Genomic DNA, 15440 nt, shown 5'->3' with positions numbered 1-15440 from the left:
GCCTTCATCCAAATATTACTCTGTTTTTAATATGCTTTGTGAGTTGTACAGTCCTGGCAGTTATTTTCTCCACACTAGTATGGTGTTATTACTGTATTTGGTTAGTTTAATATCCTGTTCATTGTATGGCGGTATAGCAAATGCATTATTTCCATATTAACAAAATGGTAATGATCTCTTGACCTAAACCTTCTATTTCCTTCCCAGTATGATGAATTGGTACCTGCATCCTTAACTACTAAATATGGAGGGTTTTACATAAACACTGGGACTCTGCAGTTCCGGCAAGCATCTGATTCTGAAGAGGAAGACTTAACAGAAAGCAAAAAAAATAGACCATCTAAAGTGAGTAAATAATTTATTCCAAGAAAAAATTAGAGATGTCACAGGTTTGCTGTGAAGATTTTAAAACACCTCGCTTATTACGTTGAAGTATTTCAGTTTTCACATTAAAGTAAACATACTATTTAATACAAATACCACAATATTTATGTTCATTTAGCTGGCTGTCTCTATGTCCCCTTGCTTTTGAAGATTCTAAGAAGATGCTTGATGAATGTGTGAAGCTGAATTTACTGAGTCAGATCATTAATCCATCTAGCTCAAAACTGTCTACTCTTACTAAGAAGTGTGTTTCACAGTTGCTTCCTGAAGTCCTACCATCCAGAAATGCTAGGGATTGAGCCTGAGATCTTCTGCAAGCAAAGCTGAGTTGTAGCCTCTCCCCATTTGATTTTAACTGTTATGAAAAGAAGGTCAAAATCAGCACCTTGAATTGTGCCTAGAAAAGAATAGTGAGTTGGTGCAGATGCTGCAGTGCTGCTGTAATGCAATCTCTGTAACCCACCCATGCGTAACTTTGACTGCAGTCCTATATACACAGAGTCCCACGAAAACTCTGTATTACTTTTGTGTAAACATATATAGGATCACCCTGGAGCTTGCCAATCCTAGGAGGGGTCAGGGAAGCATGAAGTGGTGGATCTTTCACTGTATCTGCAGTCTTGTCAGCTCATGACACCTAAGGCAGGCAGTTGTGTGGAGTTGCAGGCTCATGCAGTACAGAGGCCCAGAGAGGGTTTCTCTCTGAGAAATGGACCTGTTTAAAATGCAACAGATCCATAGACAACCCACTCTGCCCCATTAACACCCTGTTTCAGGGTCCTCGGCTGGCTGCTGCTGGCAGCAACACTGTAGGTGGTAGTTCATCCGCTGCACAAGCTTTTGCTGGTGCTTTTGGGGGCCTCACATACTTATTTGCTAGTGGAAGAACGTTCTGTCTAATCCTAGCCCCCTCCAGAAATGCTGATCATGGGCATGGTATTATGTTCTACATATGACAAGTGATTGCTTGTAAAGTGAAGAATAATGATGGAAGGACAAATTGGAGGTAGCTCTTTATCATCTTAGTGTACTTGTAAGGTTCCAGAAGCATTTGACTATTGGAAAGATTACATGGATCTTGTTCTGATCCCATAATAAAACGCTTACAATCTTAATTCCATAATAGAATGCTATTTCATGATTGAATTAATGGTGTGCTGCTCTCCTCTCCCCCCCCCCCCCCCCCCGTGTTTAGGTAGTTAAACTGAAAGATGGCGAGGACCATGGCATGAAGAAGCGCAAACGGAAAGAGGAAGAGGCAGAGAAGGAGAAAAAACCTCGGAAGATGAAAGTTTCTCGGCAGTTGGGGTGCATATTACACTAATTTTACAAGAGCGTATCCTGGTTTTGTGAATTTATTTATTATTATTTACGGTATATGCCCCCCTGTACCTGCAGGTCTCAGGACAGCTCACAGAATAAAATCAGAATATAAAACCACGAAATACATAATCAAAATAAAGACAGCAGCAACCCAACACACACATTTTAAAAGGGCATAGGATGTCAATCAAATCTACCAAAAGCCTGGTTAAAAAAGGAACGATTTTGCCTGGCACCTAAAGGTGTATAACGAAGGCGCCAGGCAAACTTCCCTAGGGAGAGCATTCCACAGACGGGGAGCCACTGCAGAGAAGGCCTGTTCTCTTGTTGTCACCCTCCGGACCTCTTGAGGAGGAGGCGCCAAGAGCAAATGTTAAATTACTCCTGTTAGTTTTTACTGTGAGCTGCTGTTCATTTAAATAAATTAAAATCAAGTTGTGACATAGTCATGAATAGGACAAAGGATGGGATTTTGCGGTGTTCCACCCCCCTTTGGTTTCCTGCACAAACCTAGCAGTAGAATGGCTAGAGCTTCTTGTTGGCATCTGTCTGTCTTGAGGGACAGTAGAGTGCGCCTCCAGGGGTGAAGGTCTAACCACTGCATTAGCAACACTGAAGTGACCTCCCCAGGGTGCAAGCCTGGGCAGTGTGTACAGAGGTCCTGGGCTGCCTAGATGACAAGACTCCCCTCTTGGCTGTGTTGATGTGGTCCAAATGAAGTCAGAGCAATACATTTGGCAGCAGCCTGGCTGCAGGAATTGCCAGAAGGCGTACAAGGCGCCTTCCCGCCATCTTAGGGACTCCACTTTAGCTTTGTGTAGGGTTTATTCCTTAGCCTTTTCTTCTGCTGAAGATATCCCATAAGGCAATGGTGGTTTAAGACCAGAGTTTTGCTTCTCCTAGATGGGCTTCCTTCCAGTGTTTGAAACTCCCATTGTTCTAGGCGCATTTTGGGACACGGAATTTTATCAGCGTGAGCAGTTTCTGAGCTCTGGGCACAGTACTGCACCTAAGATTTCAGATTAAAACTGTGGAGTGGAAGGAAAGGAGGAGCTTTTTCTGCCTCCCCACTTTCAGCTTCTATCTGAAGACTGGAGGAGAGACTCTCTTAAGAATATTAGGGGGGAGGGTAGGGGAAGGACTAGACCATGTGAAAAATGAACATAATATTTTAGCTGCAGTTCATTCATTTTCAGCTTTGTATTCTTGGTATAAAAAAGCTTGCCTGGTCATTCAGTAGTTGTGCCCATAACCTAGGTTTAAGGTGCCATTTAGCTCCTAGCTTTTCTATCCCAGTTTCTAACACTGCTTCCTTCCCATGTTGACGAGCCCCATCTGCCCCTCACTTCCATTTGCACTGTGTGCAGAAATCGCCTTCTTGACTGTTTAACCCACTTTTGGCCTCATCCACTCAATCTGCCAGAGCCTGTCTTCACATGCAAGGAAGTCCCTAACTCACTGAGTCTTTGAGACCCATTGGCTACCCTCACCTAGTTTACTCAGCCACTTAAGCTGTTCTCAGGGTGCGGCCACTGTTGCGTGCTGATAGCTTCTAGGAGCCATAGGTGAGAGCTGAGTGCAGGATAGGGATCAAAGGTGGACAAACTACCCCAGAAGGAGCACAGTGTGTTTGCCAGCAGAGGTACTACCCATCCCCTAACACCCCATACACCCTCTTCTCAAAGAGTGCTTTCCCAAAGTTCACATAAATATGATACTGCTAAATCTCAATAGATCATAAGACACCAAAGGAAAAATTGCATAATTAAATTTCAACTTTCCACATTCAAGAGTTCTTCAGTATTTTCCCCTCCAAAGCACATTGGTCAAAACTAATATGAGATCACAAAACTCTAAACTCCTCATGTTAGAAAAGTTTATAGTTCAGTGTATGTTATGTTACTCATACACTGCGGAATACAGAGATGTTAACTAAAACTAGACTCCAGATTATTTACTAAATGGGAATTAAGTTGAGTGAACTTAATTCTTCCTAACTGCTTATATATTCTCTCTCTGTGTGTGGTTTTTTTCCCCTCAGGGTAATGGCCTTAAATTCACACAAATCTGAAAAGAAAAAGAAAAAGCTGTACAAGGACTCTCTTTCAGTTGCTGCAATGCTGCGGAAGTTTCAGAAGGAGAAGGAAGCCTTTAAGAAGAAAGAAGCTAACTTGAACCCCACAGTGTCAGTGACCACCTCTACACCTAACAAAGTTTCTGCTGCTCCTGCCATTGGTGGAAATGATGTATCTGACTTGAACCTCATCATCACAGATCCAGTCCTTTCCATTTTTAGCAGCACAAGTGAGCGTGAGCTCCTACAGGAAGCCGAAATTGCTGTGGAGATGCTGGGAGACATTGACTTGGATAGGTTACTTGATGGCACTTCTAATGGTAGCCCAGTATCTGAGCCATCAGGGGAGAATGGAAATGTCACTCAGCCCTCCCATACCTCTGAGGTCTTGACACTGAAACAGGTGCCTGCCCTCCCAGAAGGTCTTCCAGCACTCCTGGAGAAGCGCATTGAAGACCTCAGAACTGTGAGTGTGGCTTTCTTGGTGCTGAATTTTGCAGAGAGTTGTTACAACCCAAATTGCTTAACATTAAGGCTGGCAATATTTGTAGTATTAAGAGTAACATTAGAAACATTGGTTTGAATCTGGTGGTGTGGCTGAGCTAATGGGAAAGGGCCATAGCTCGATGGTAGAACCTCTGCTTTGCAAAAGCTCCCAGGTTCAATCCCATCTCAAGCTAGTGCAGAGAGACCCCTTCCTGAAACCCTGGAGAGCTAGTCAGTATTGTCAGTACTGAGCTAGGGGCATCAATGGTTTCACTTGGTATAAGCTTGCTTCCTATGTTCCTAACAGTAAGGCTTCTGTCACTGAAATGGGGAAGGAAGCAATTTTCAGCTATTCCCCCTCCTCCTTGCACCTATTTGTGTGGGGTTCCATTACCCTTTGGAGCAGATTTAGAGCGGGGGCTGTAGGAATGAGGGGGAATCACCTGAAGTTGTTCCCTCTCTGTTCTGCTGGTGGAATTTTTCCATCAGCTGACTTACACCATTGGAAACAACTCAGTGTCACTGGGTGAGTGGTAGACTTATTCTCCTCTAGTTATGTGTCATTAACAGTTTGTATTAAACTTGCAAATGCTGCAATTTCTTCTCTGATGCTATATGTTGTTTCTTACAAGAGACTGTAAATGGCAGGTCAATCACTTGATTTGTATACTTTTTTGATGCGCAGCACAACATGTAAAACTAGAATACATATAAACACAAGCGCGCACACACATCAGCAATACATTATCCCTACCATTTCCTAATGAAAAACTATTCAAAATAATTTGATAATGCATACATAATGCATACATCCTTGTATGCATTATGCATACATCATTACTAACTGATCTAGGATATGGTTGTAACAGAAATGGCTGCAAAGGGAGCTAAGGCCAGGTTTTGCAGGATCAACTTCTCTGTCACATCGTTGGTAGTTACATCTTATGATTAGTCAGCAGAGGGTAACTGTGTGTGGATGTGGTGGATGCAGGTGGCACTGTGGTCTAATTCTAAAGCACTGAGCCTCTTGGGCTTGCTGATCGGAAAGTTGGCAGTTCAAATCCGCTTGATGGGGTGAGCTCCCGTTGCTCTGTCCCACCTTCTGCAAATCTAGTAGTTTGAAAGCAGGCCAGTGCAAGTAGATAAATAGGTACCACTGTAGAGGGAAGGTAAACAGCATTTCAGTGCATTCTCTGGCTTCTGTCACAGTGTTCTGCTGTGCCAGAAGTGGTTTAGTCCTGCTGGCCACATAACCTGGAAAGCTGTCTGTGGACAAACGCCGGCTCCCTCGACCTGAAAAGCAAGATGAGCATAGCACCCCATAGTCACCTTTGACTGGACTTAACTGTCCAGGGGTGATTTACCTTTACATACACACACACACACATATAATCATAAAACTCTGAAGATTTTTAAGTGTACTCAAGGTACCTGTGTTTTTATTGCTCTTTCTAGGCTGCCAAGCTCTTTGATAAAGAAGGCAGAAAAAAATTCTTCACACAGGACATGAATAATATCTTGCTTGAGTAAGTGTTCCCTTGGTTTTGAGGAAAATGTTGTGCTTATGCAACAGAATGGTTGTCCTGGTCAATTTCTAGGCCATGAAGTAAACAGACTTCATTTATTCATTGTTTTTATTTTAAGATGTTTATACCCTACCCTTTAGTCCGAGTGGCTCTCAAGAGCGGCCTACAGAAATCAGTACTAAGATGGCCTCTGCTCCCAGGTTTGCAGTCTAAAACTACCAGGCATACAAGGAAAAAGGAATGAGAGGGAAGAGGGGAAAGTATGCACATGTTCTTAAAGTTGCAGTTCTTGTAACACAGTTATACAAGTCTGTCTGCACAGGTTCTGGCTGTCTAGAAGAATTATAGCTCCTTACCCATGTCAGTGGTGGTTCTGGCTGCCTTGCACTTGTTGCCCTTGATTAAGAGCAGTCGCTCTGAGGAAGCACTTTTATCTGCCTCCCTGCCCAACAGATCAGATCCAGGAGCAGAGCAGATGACAGTGTCCAGGACAGAAAAGCTTTAAGTTACCCATAGAAATTTAATTAGTATTGTTCATTTGCTGACAATCTTTTGATTTACAAGGGAAAACTACTGTATGTTTAAATTCTTCTGAATTTGTATTGTACAAGTCTGGAAACTTACATAATCATAGTGTGGCAGCTGATACTTCTGAATCAATCTACGTAAGATGTTTATTTGATGGCTATAGAGAGCCAGTGTGGTGTAGTGGTTAAGAGCGGTAGTCTCATAATCTGATGAACCGGGTTTGTGTCTCCGCTCCTTCACATGCTGGGTGACCTTGGGCAAGTCATACTTCTTTGAAGTCTCTCAGCCCCACTCACCTCACAGAGTGTTTGTTGTGGGGGAGGAAGGGAAAGGAGAATGTTAGCCGCTTTGAGACTCCTTAGGGTAGTGATAAAGTGGGATATCAAATCCAAACTCTTCTTCTATATTTTTACATATGATGTAGCATTCACCACATGGTGCTTAATGAAGTAATAGCAGCAAAAAGAGAGTTTAGTCTAAATTTTTATCTCAGAGGGAAGGGAGGGACATTGACTGTGGTGGGAGATATACTACATTATGTATGAAACAATGGGTATTAATTGTTTCCTGTAGCTAGGGCAATTTAATGCAGAACACACAGCTGTTTGTGTAATCCACATCTATACCTATTCTAAGGGCTATACTTCTGTTCTGGCTACCCTGTCAGAGCCTGAAAGATGAGTATAGCCAATCCTGTCTCAAGATAGTTATATTAATGCATGCAGGGGAAAACAATTCTAGTATTGCAGTTCCTCTGTCTGTATAACATAAATGCCCTTTTTATGAACAGTGAGTAGAAGCGGTGGTCAAATTTTTCTCATTAATTGTGACTTTCTGTTTTATTTGTCAGTATTGAGTTGCAGTTACAGGAATTGAGTCCTACCATCCGCAATGGAGTATACTCTCACCTTGAGGCTTTTGTGCCGTGCAGTAAGGACACACTGATAAAGCGTTTGAAGAAACTGCACCTCAATGTCCAGGTAAGCATACCTGCAGCAGTTGTATATTTTAGCATGGGCTGTAGAAGATGGACTAGGCTGGGTTCTCTGTAGAATTAAGCCACTGATGTAGTATATATGTGATGTCAAATAGAGTTAATTTTAAATCATGATTTAATTAGTAAGAGCACTCTGCTCCTGTCTGACTCCTGGCTGGGCTGTGAAGCAAGACATTGTCTTGTCATTTGATGTGTGAACCTGGGCTTATAGTTTTCTCTCCAAATGAAGCACAAGCTCAAAGCCAAGAACAAACCGTGATTTACTACTTCTGTTTTGTTCGGCAAGAAACCATGAACCTCATTTTTTGGTTCTTTATCATTTTTATCATATTAAAAGATTAAACGCAAGCTCTTATTGGTAATATGATAGGCTAACTTCATTCTTGATGAAAGCAGAATTAAAGGCTTCCAGTAGCTCCTCCTCCCCCCCCAATCCAAGTTGTTTCAGAAGTTGAAAAATGTTGGAGGTGGTTTAGGATGAAGGGGAACTGTGCAGTCTCTGAGAAGCAATACATAAATCAGTTGGCAAGACTGCTTGCGTTACTAATGATTGTGTTTTCTCAGGATGACCGTCTGAAGGAACCATTGCAAAAATTGAAATTGGCTGTCAGCTGTGTCATGCCTGAACAACTATACAAATATCAGGAAGACTGCCATGCACACAGTCAGGCCAAGAATGCCAAGTATGTGCATTACCCAGATATATCTCACTTGGTTTATGTGGCGGATTTATGGAGGAAAGTAGGGTTATGCAAATGCTAGCACTTTATCTGGAGGGGTGTACTTGTGGCCTTCTGTATCTGTTTTGTGGATGCTCTTTTGAATTATGCCATCTCCTAACAGGGCCAGTGAAAGATATTGCACCACCTAAGGCAGGTGCCTGAGTCCTGCTTACTTCTCTACCTCCCTTCCTTCCTTCCTTGTCAATTGCTTTGTTGCTGCTAATGCAGCAGCAGCACTGGTTGTGTCACTGCCTCCAGGTCTCCTTCTCCTCTTTCTTGGTCTGAGGAAGGGCCAGGGCTCCTGCAGAGCAAGGTGTTCTGGAGATGGTGGCCTAGGAGGTTGCTAGTGCTGCTGCAGCTTTGTTGCTGCAGCTAGAAATTCTCTTTTATATGCAGTTCTCAAAATAACTTTTAATTCTTTTTTTAAAAAGAATCGCTAGCCATGGCAGTAAAGCCACAGGGAGCACTAGCAGTCTCCTGGGCCACATTCTTTACTATGGGAAAATGTATTGGTATGGAGTAGCCAAGGTAAGTACTTGCTTATTTATGTTATTTCTTATATTTACATATCACTTATTACCCAAATTGTTTACAAAAAAATAATAATAGCAGAATATAAAGCAAACAGCAAAACTATAAATACTGTATATCTCATCTAAAATACAACAGGTGCCCTTGGGAATCTGTTACACTCCCAATAACAGTGTAGGAAGAATTTGCAATAATGTAATGAACTCGGAACTAGAGTTATTGTGTTGCAGGGAGCATGATAGTCACACAATTGTATGTATAATTAGAAGCTGAAGCTCCTTATGTTCTCTGTATAGTTCCACATATGGGTTCCTCACCCGTGCAAAGCATAAACTTTGGAAACTTTCTAGAGCTGTTATAAGGGAGTGCATATATCCCCTGCTCTTAAAGGAGATTTTGTAGATCTACACATGTTTTCAGATTTAGAACAAATGCTTTCCCACTCAGCTCTCTTCTGACTGAATTTGTAGCAGCTAAAGAAAGTTTCTCCATGACAGAACTTAGTTCCCTATTTTTTTGTTTCTTTTATTGTCTCACTTTATGGTTTCTAATGTGTTTTTCTTTCTACATTTCTTGCATGCCTGTGGTACTCCTACAGAAAATACTTACCACAGTTGGTCATGACCTTAGAAAGGCACTTTTACCTGCATTCCCTGAAGTTCACTAAACAAGGATGCTGTATCCTAGTTAGGGTCTCCTTGTGAGAGGAAATGACCGCTAGGCACTATTTTAAACCAACCATTTCCATGGTTCTACTACCACAAGCTAGTAAATATACCGTTTATGGCTGGTGTTAAGAGCCATTGCACTAGAAGTATTGTCACCTTCAATGTGTTGTCAAGAGGATTTTTTTTTTGCTATCATGGTTGACACTTTTTATATGGTTGACGCCTTCTGTGTTTAAAACATCATGCTCTGAATGTGTGTGCACTGGGAAGATACAGCTTTTGGCTGAGCAATCTTGTAGTCCTTATTTGCTTGAGAACACATCATCCATCCCAAGGGTGTGTCAGCTAGCCAGTCACCCCTATTTGGGACTGCCCCAAGACCATATAGGAAAGAAGATTGCTTGTCTGCAACTATTGCTCTTCATATGATCATTTGTACAGTTGCACACAAAAACTTTTGCTTGCTGCATGTGACTCTCGCACCTTTCAATTGGTAATTTTCACAGTGGTTGCGAAAGAACTCAGGGAGAAGGTGCTCACCTTGCCGCCCAAAGCATGCAAATATAATTAATTTTCCTCTTAAATGGCTAGAGCTCTAGGGTGTTCATTAGGCTTGCTTTGCACAGGGAGAGGACCCATACATGGGACTGTACAGATGGCCATTCAAATATCTGATAATAGCAAGCAACTTTTTCTGAAAATAATGTTGCAGAAATAAGTCCAAAGGTATATCGTTGCCAGAAACATAATTGCTCTTTTGTTCTAGAATGCAAGCAGAAGATGAACGAGACAAGAATGCTTCTGAGGAGGAGGAGGATGAGAAGCCAGGAAAAAGGGTTGCAGGTCCAAGAAAGAAATTCCGCTGGGATGAGACAGTGAGGTATGGTATCATGTTGCTTGCTTGTCCACTGCAATGTCCTTTTTAGTCATTGCATCGCAATTGTCACATCACAATCTAACTTGACCTACTGCACACCCTGATTGCCAGAAAAAGGAGTGCTAGCAATTCCTGTTTCTAAGTCTCCCCGCATCCCAATAAATGCACAATTATAGTTGTCACAAATTTAAACTGATTTGTGGCTAGTATAATGTACAAGGGTATAACGTTTAGAAGGCTAATGAGATTAAAATTAATTCACTTGTATTCTTTATTTATTTATTGAAAGGAATTATATGCTGCTGTTCACTTAAAGTGACAAATCAGCGTACAACATAATTTAATAATGTCTTAAAACACAAAATATAAAAGCAGAGAATCAAAAGTAGGCAAAAATAAGTGGCTTGGCAATCAATAATTGAAAAAAAATGCTTAGGTGAACAAGCATGTTTTTAATGGCCAGTGGAAAACACATTACTGAAAGTAGTGAATCTCAAAAGGAAACTTTCCCAAAATACATGTCACTGCAGAGAATTCCCTTTTCTTGATGGATGCCAGATGAATCTGAGCAGCTGTGGCACCACCAGAAGGGGCTCCTTCAAATGTCTTGTGATCACCTGAGTCTCCAGTGCCAGTTCAAGAAGTACCCCAAACTATGCACCTGTTATTTCAGGGAGAATGCAGTTCCATCTAGAATAGACAAGGCACCCAATTCCCAGATCTGAGAACCATTTACCCACAGGACCTCTGTTTTGTTCGGATTCAGCTTCATTTTATTGACCCTCATCATGCTTTCCATTGTGTTTAAGCACTGATTCGTACCTGCATCACTTCTCATTCAGATACGTTGGGGAAATGGAGCCGAATAATAAAACCTTACTAGGTTACCCAAAATACTTCCCAGGTGCTATGGAATGTATGGTGCATATAGTACTTTACATACTATGTACCTATGTTATGGTATATACCTGCCCATTCTTCCCCTTACTAGTGCTTCCTATATTCGGCTATGCCAGCAGTTCTAATTCCAGGACCTTTGCTTTTATTTGGATCATATTTATTTGGATTATGTGAAGCTCGTTTGAATTTCAGTTGCCTAGATTATTATTCTTGGCTATTCTACTGCCCGGTACAAATAGCTTAGATGTTTAGAGCATACAACTGACTCTCACAATTTAACATGTATTGGCTCCTGTCTCAGTAATTGCAGAGGGGAAATAGGAAAGTGTGGGTGCAAAGCAATCTCCTTTGTTCCTTAGCAAAATATGGACATCTGCACCTTTTGTTTTATTTGCTGTACCCTCCCAATTGGGTCTAACTTCCCATTTGCTGGTGAAGCAACAATTCAGAAAGCATTTAGTCGGGACAACAGCCTCAGACATCGGTTGTCTGGTTTACTGCTGTGATGCAGTAGTCCTCTTTGGTTTCCATTTTGGGGATGGGAAAGTGCCTTTTTTAATAATAATAATAATAATAGTAATAATAAATTTTTATTTATACCCTGCCCTCCCTGGCCAGGGCCAGGCTAAGGGCAGCTAGCACCAAATATGAATTACAATAAAACGTAATAGAAAAACAACAACAACAAACAATTAAAATACTGCTTAAAATACAGCTTAAAATTCAGCCTCATTTTAGTAGCAGCCCATAAATCAAGACAGTAAAGGGAGGAAATATCAGATATTCACCCGAGCCAGCTATCCATGCTGGTCCTACATGGGCCAGCAAAAAAGCCAAGGGAAAACTTATATACCAAATCCCATATAAGGGGTCAGAGTGAGTCTAAGCCGAAGGCCAGGCGGAACAGCTCCGTCTTGCAGGCCCTGCGGAAAAATGTCAGATCCTGCAGGGCCCTAGTCTCTTGTGACAGAGCGTTTGACCACATCGGGGCCAGTGCTGAAAAGGCCCTGGCCCTAGTTGAAACCAATCTAACCTCCTTGAGGCTTGGGACCTCCAAAGTGTTGTTATTTATGGACCTTAAGGTCCTCTGCGGGGCATACCAGGAGAGGTGGTCCTGTAGGTACAAGGGTCCTAGGCCGCATAGGGCTTTAAAGGTCAAAACCAGCACCTTAAACCTGACCCTGTACTCCACCGGGAGCCAATGCAACTGGTAAAGCACTGGATGAATGTGATCCCAAGTCAGGGCGGCCGTCTATCAATAGATAAAGCTGGGTGTCATCAGCATATTGATGACAACCCAGCCCAAAACTCCAGACAATCTGGGCAAGGAGACACATAAAGATATTGAAAAGCATCAGGGAAAGGATTGCGCCCTGCGGCACTCCACACACCAAGGAGTGCCATGACGACAACTCCTTCCCTAGCGCCACCCACTGTCCCTGACCTGAGATAAAGGAGCGCAGCCATTGTTGGACTGTGCCCTGAATCCCCACATCGGCAAGGCAGTGGTCCAAAAGTTCATGACTGACCATGTTTAAGGCTGCTGACAAATCTAAAAGAATCAGCAGTCCTGACCCGCCTCGATCCAGCTGTCTACGGAGATCATCTGTTAGGGCGACCAGAGCTGTCTCGGTACCAATTTCTACCCCAAAACCAGTTGTCACTTCCACTCCTTCCTCCCCCTCCTCCCTCATATTCCATGCCTTTGTGTTTTATGCATTCTCTGTTTGCTTAACAACATTTCTTAAATCTGATTCCATGGCAAGGGTAATCCAAAAGCAGTTTTGCTTAATATATTTATATTAAATATATTAAGTGTGGACAGTGTAGCATTTGGAACAACTGAATGCAGAGTTCTTTGATAACCTGGGTTGTATGAATTGTGAGTTATGGAAACAAGGATATAGCTGTAACAAAAAGAATGAAAAACTAAACTGTTGTATAATGTAGAATAGGATGCACAGTGTAGCTTGCCTAAAAGGTATAGTAGAAAAGGGAGGGGGAGTGGAGCTACAACATGTCTAGTAAATCCTGTTGGGGGGGGAGGTTTGTGAGGTTCTAGGATAGGTGTACACAGATTACTTTTGACATGTTCATGGTAAAGCAGTTGTGCTTGAGGCTGTCGGGTTTCTTTCAACAGGTCATTGCTGTGTAACCTTATCAAGATAAAACTGGGATGTTATGAGCTAGAGCCAAATAAAAGCCAATCTGCAGAAGATTACCTCAAAGCCTTTATGGAGACTGAGGTGAAGCCACTTTGGCCGAAAGGCTGGATGCAAGCTAGGTATGGTACCTGGTTAGATTTGATTAGATTTTTGCTGTTTGTCAACATTTTCCCAAATGTTACTAAAAGTTTTGTTTGAATGCAGTCACAGCTTTCCTTTAGTTCATCTGACACTTGATTACACCAAGCTACAGAAATGTGGCAAGATTGTAAGGCCTGAATAAGTTGAAAACATATGTCGAGAGAGTGAGTGAGTGTATATGAAGATAGTAGTGACACCTTATGTCAAATCTCCACACAGACTTCCTCAGGTATATGTTAAACAAGATGCAGAGGAATGCTGCAGCGAAGTCTCATAGTGAAACTGAACAATCTCCCACCACCACTTCTTGGGACTAGCCTGATAGGAAAGGACAGAACCATCTAAGCTCTATTTTCTTAATATCTACTAGGTTCTGCAGTGTCACTGGGTGCATATCAATGCATAGTGTTTATGAGGCCGTTTCCTTGATGTTCATATTTCATCAGCCAATACTATAGAAAACAATTTTGAACAAGGTTCTGCTTAGTCTTCTATACCTAAAACTTTGAAGTTCTTGTCAGGTTACAGATATTCTTTCCTATAACAAGTAGCAAAATGTTGCACTGAACAGAAGCTGATTCCGCCTCCAGTTGGCGATAATCCATACTTGCTGAGTTTGCCCACTGCCTTACTTCCTTATTTGTTTGTGCTTTGCTTGTTGGAGGTGGCCATTTTCGGGTAGAAACCATGGAGATAGGAAGGAGAGAAAGAAAGTGGACAAATCAGAGTGCAGGAGAGATTGGTCAAATCAGTTTTTCCCTTCTCTCTTTTGCTGGTTGGGTGCAACCATGGAGGGAAGGAACAAAGGGATCTGGCAAATCACAGATTAGAATAAATGGAAATTGTGGACTTGTTGTGTGAATGCTCACCTAAACAAATGATTTCCAGGAAACACATGTGTGTTTGGTAAACGGGGCCTACGTGCATACCATATAAATTATAGTAGTATGAATTACAGGTTCCACTAGAGTTATAGGTACTATAATACATGATACTGTTTGTTAAAAGTGACTGGTGCTTGTTTTCACTCACTTAAAATAGCAGTTTAGTAGTAGTTCCACTCACAGTGGTAATATTAATTTGGCTTTTTTATAAGTCTAAAGATTTGGACCTGAATTAGGAGGTTAGATGTGGCTATTTTAACGGATCTGCATGGTGATCAGCCCAGATGCTGCTCTGTCCATCTATCAGAGTATTTGAAGCAAATCATTGGAGATTTTCTCGTGGTTTCAGCAACTGTTCAACTTCTTTAAGAAACCTCTTATTAGTTCACATCCAAGAACTATTCAAAGAAGAGATAATGAAATGGCTTACTGTTAGAGAACAAAAGTAAGTAAGTGTGAGCTTGACAATAATCATGCTAAAAACAGTTTTTACCCCCCAAAAAATGTTGAAATAAGTTATTTAAAAGTAGAAAATGCTAAAGATGAAACCAGAAGCAGCCATTTGGAACAACAGTCTAACACAAATACATAATGGTAACCCAAATTCACAATGGTAATCATTTCTGCCAGTTATTATAGTTGTAAAAAAACAATTGGTGGTAGTGTACAACTGAAAAGAAATTTGAAATATGATTTTGCTATACAGGCACATACATGCACTGACTTAAGAGAAGCAACATGTTTAAAGTGGTTTATTACCACTCTTGTTGTAGCTTCCCATGGGCATCTCCTTGGCCACTGTGAGAACAGGGTGCTGGACTACATGTGCCATGTTTTTAACTTAGAATAATCCCTGATTAACTGATGTGTTTATGCAGCTTTCTACCTTGCATTATTTTATAGTGTAGCCTATCCCAGGATGTCCAACACAGATGTGTACACTGAAGTAAATTAATTCAGTCTTTTAAACCTCACCTTAAACTGATTCCAACTGTTCATGCTCTGACAGTCCAATAGGAGCACTAAATTTACGATACTAGTTGTAGCTTTCAGTAAAGTCAGCTTGAAATAAGCAGCATTGTTACTACAAATAATTAATGAAGTCCATTAATTGGCTGCTGGTCAGATATGACCTTTAATAGTGGGTTGTCACAATGGCACAATTATTACAATGTATTAATGTGTATTTAGTGCGGTAAATATGCCTGGCTCTTTATGAACAGCGAGACTTGTT

The 15440-nt window shown here is 41.5% G+C and overlaps 1 protein-coding gene and 1 long non-coding RNA gene across 3 annotated transcripts in view; one reads left to right on the top strand and one right to left on the bottom strand.

The window, feature by feature from the left end:
• UBN2 (ubinuclein 2) overlaps positions 1-15440 on the top strand; it is a 50614-nt gene that overhangs the window by 13299 nt on the left and 21875 nt on the right. For both annotated transcript variants that reach the window (XR_014516454.1, XM_083462647.1), the window contains exons 4-11: positions 208-345; positions 1580-1692; positions 3749-4247; positions 5723-5793; positions 7172-7301; positions 7883-8001; positions 10006-10119; positions 13157-13300. Coding sequence is in view for 1 of the 2 variants with exons in the window: in XM_083462647.1 (XP_083318773.1) it covers positions 208-345; positions 1580-1692; positions 3749-4247; positions 5723-5793; positions 7172-7301; positions 7883-8001; positions 10006-10119; positions 13157-13300 (1328 nt within the window). In the remaining variant the exon portion in view is untranslated. The remainder of the gene's footprint in view (positions 1-207; positions 346-1579; positions 1693-3748; positions 4248-5722; positions 5794-7171; positions 7302-7882; positions 8002-10005; positions 10120-13156; positions 13301-15440) is intronic.
• Positions 13335-15440, bottom strand: part of LOC310687535 — a 43309-nt gene continuing 41203 nt past the window's right edge. The window contains exon 7 of the long non-coding RNA XR_014516456.1: positions 13335-14604. This is a non-coding gene — a long non-coding RNA (uncharacterized lncRNA). The remainder of the gene's footprint in view (positions 14605-15440) is intronic.

This window comes from Podarcis liolepis (genome assembly GCF_965112155.1).
Source record: "Podarcis liolepis genome assembly, chromosome: 10".
Lineage (NCBI taxonomy): Eukaryota > Metazoa > Chordata > Lepidosauria > Squamata > Lacertidae > Podarcis > Podarcis liolepis.
The sequence above is the reverse complement of the archived record's forward strand: the minus strand, read 5'-3'. Positions and strand labels throughout refer to the sequence as shown.